Raw genomic sequence first — 1,809 nt, 5'->3', positions numbered from 1 at the left:
ACAGATGCATCATAAGAGCTTTTCTCAAAGACAGGCGCGTTATCATTCACATCTGATATTTGTAAGGAGAGAGTGATGCTGCTGGAGAGAGAGGGCACGCCCTCATCAGCGCACGTCACACTGATTTTATGCTGGGACTCTCTCTCACGATCCAACTCACCATCGGTGACCAAACTGAAAAAATTATTACTAGTCGACGTTAGTGTAAAAGGAATGTTTTCGTTTATGGAACACTGTATTTTTCCATTTTCTCCGGAATCTGGATCCTGCACATTTATTACAGTTACAACGGTGCTAGAACTAGAGTTTTCTAATATGATTGTTAATTTAGACATTATGTTTATCAGCGGCTTATTGTCATTCACATCAATCACATCTACACCAATCTTACAAGAATCTGTCAAGCCTCCGTCATCTGCAGCTTGTACATGAATTTGATAATGCCGAGCTTTCTCGTAATCTATAACCCCCGTTACTGTAACCTCCCCACTTTCCTCATTAATTTTAAATAATTCCGTAACAGGGTCGAGGGTATTTGTGATTAAATATTTTATTTTCCCGTGTGAGCCCTCATCCATATCAGAGGCGCTTACTGTGGTAAACACTGTACCTTTGAGAGCATTTTCTGTAATACTCGCCTTGTATATTTTCTGCGTAAAAACAGGCGCGTTATCATTGACATCTAAAACAGTAATAAGTATCTGCGCGGTACCAGACAACTGTGGATCACCTCCATCTATCGCTGTCAGAACCAGAGACAAATGCTCTTGCTTTTCACGATCGAGCGGTTTTTGAAGAACCATTTCTACTAATTTACTACCGTCTGATTGAGTTTGTAATTTTAATAAAAAATTATCAGTGGGTTTTAGTGAGTATGTCTGCAGACCATTATTTCCGACGTCTAAATCCATCGCTCTTTCTAAATCAAATACCGCACCGGTAACAGCGGACTCACTGATTCTAAATATCATTTCATCTCTTTTGAAAGAGGGAGAATGGTCATTTACATCGGTTATTTCGACATTAACAGAGTAAAATTCTATGGGGTTTTCCAAAATAATCTGTAAATGTAATGCGCAAGGCGTTGTCTGTCCGCACAGCGCCTCTCGGTCTATTCTCTCTTTGATAAGGAGGACTCCTCTGTCTTTATTCAGCTCAATATATTCAGCGCTGTCTCCTGTATAAACACGAGCTTTACCAGATTTCAGTCTCTTTAAATCTAAACCCAAATCGTGTACTATGCTACCGACTAAAGAGCCTTTCGCCATTTCCTCAGGAATGGAGTAACTGACCTGCCCGAGAGCTGAACCGAGAGAGAGAAACCAAATAACCAGCAGTACTTGCCCCGCCATTGTTCTGTCCGACATTTTGCTGAAGACCATAAAAGATAATAATGACTGAAACCAATTACTTCAATCGAAGAAAACGTCAACAAACTTTATATTTCCAAATCGAAAAAATTAAAAGGTCAGCAATTCCAGGAAAAAGGCTAGGTGCACGTCAAAGGGCAATCTCCATGATTCGTATTCTCTTCTTTCATGACTGCGTGCTCACACCCGTCTCACTCTCTAAAAATATTGAGAAGATGGGGGTGGAACTGATGAAAATCTGCTTTCTAAACTGTAACACACTGACCAACAGCGGCACTTTGAGTCCATTCTGATGAACTACATAAACAATCACACAGATCCACATTTATGCAGTATCAGCTGTTTCAGAAACAGCACAGCAACTGAATGATGCAATGCCAATGTCCATTAGAATAAACAATGAATAAATAAATGTAAACCACTTGCAGTTACTTCCAAA

The 1,809-nt window shown here is 39.9% G+C and overlaps 2 protein-coding genes across 2 annotated transcripts in view; both read right to left on the bottom strand.

The window, feature by feature from the left end:
• Positions 1-1,388, bottom strand: part of LOC130550954 (protocadherin beta-14-like) — a gene marked incomplete at its 3' end in the record, with an annotated part of 5,228 nt that extends 3,840 nt beyond the window's left edge. The window contains exon 1 of the mRNA XM_057328491.1: positions 3-1,388. Within this exon, the coding sequence (XP_057184474.1) occupies positions 3-1,382 (1,380 nt within the window). The remainder of the gene's footprint in view (positions 1-2) is intronic.
• Positions 1,389-1,536: 148 nt separating this feature from the next.
• LOC130550953 (protocadherin gamma-A11-like) overlaps positions 1,537-1,809 on the bottom strand; it is a 3,604-nt gene continuing 3,331 nt past the window's right edge. The window contains exon 2 of the mRNA XM_057328487.1: positions 1,537-1,659. Coding sequence (XP_057184470.1) covers positions 1,537-1,659 — 123 coding nt within the window. The remainder of the gene's footprint in view (positions 1,660-1,809) is intronic.

This window comes from Triplophysa rosa, unplaced genomic scaffold (genome assembly GCF_024868665.1).
Source record: "Triplophysa rosa unplaced genomic scaffold, Trosa_1v2 scaffold493, whole genome shotgun sequence".
NCBI classification, from domain to species: Eukaryota; Metazoa; Chordata; class Actinopteri; order Cypriniformes; family Nemacheilidae; genus Triplophysa; species Triplophysa rosa.
This window is presented reverse-complemented; position numbering and strand designations above follow the sequence as displayed.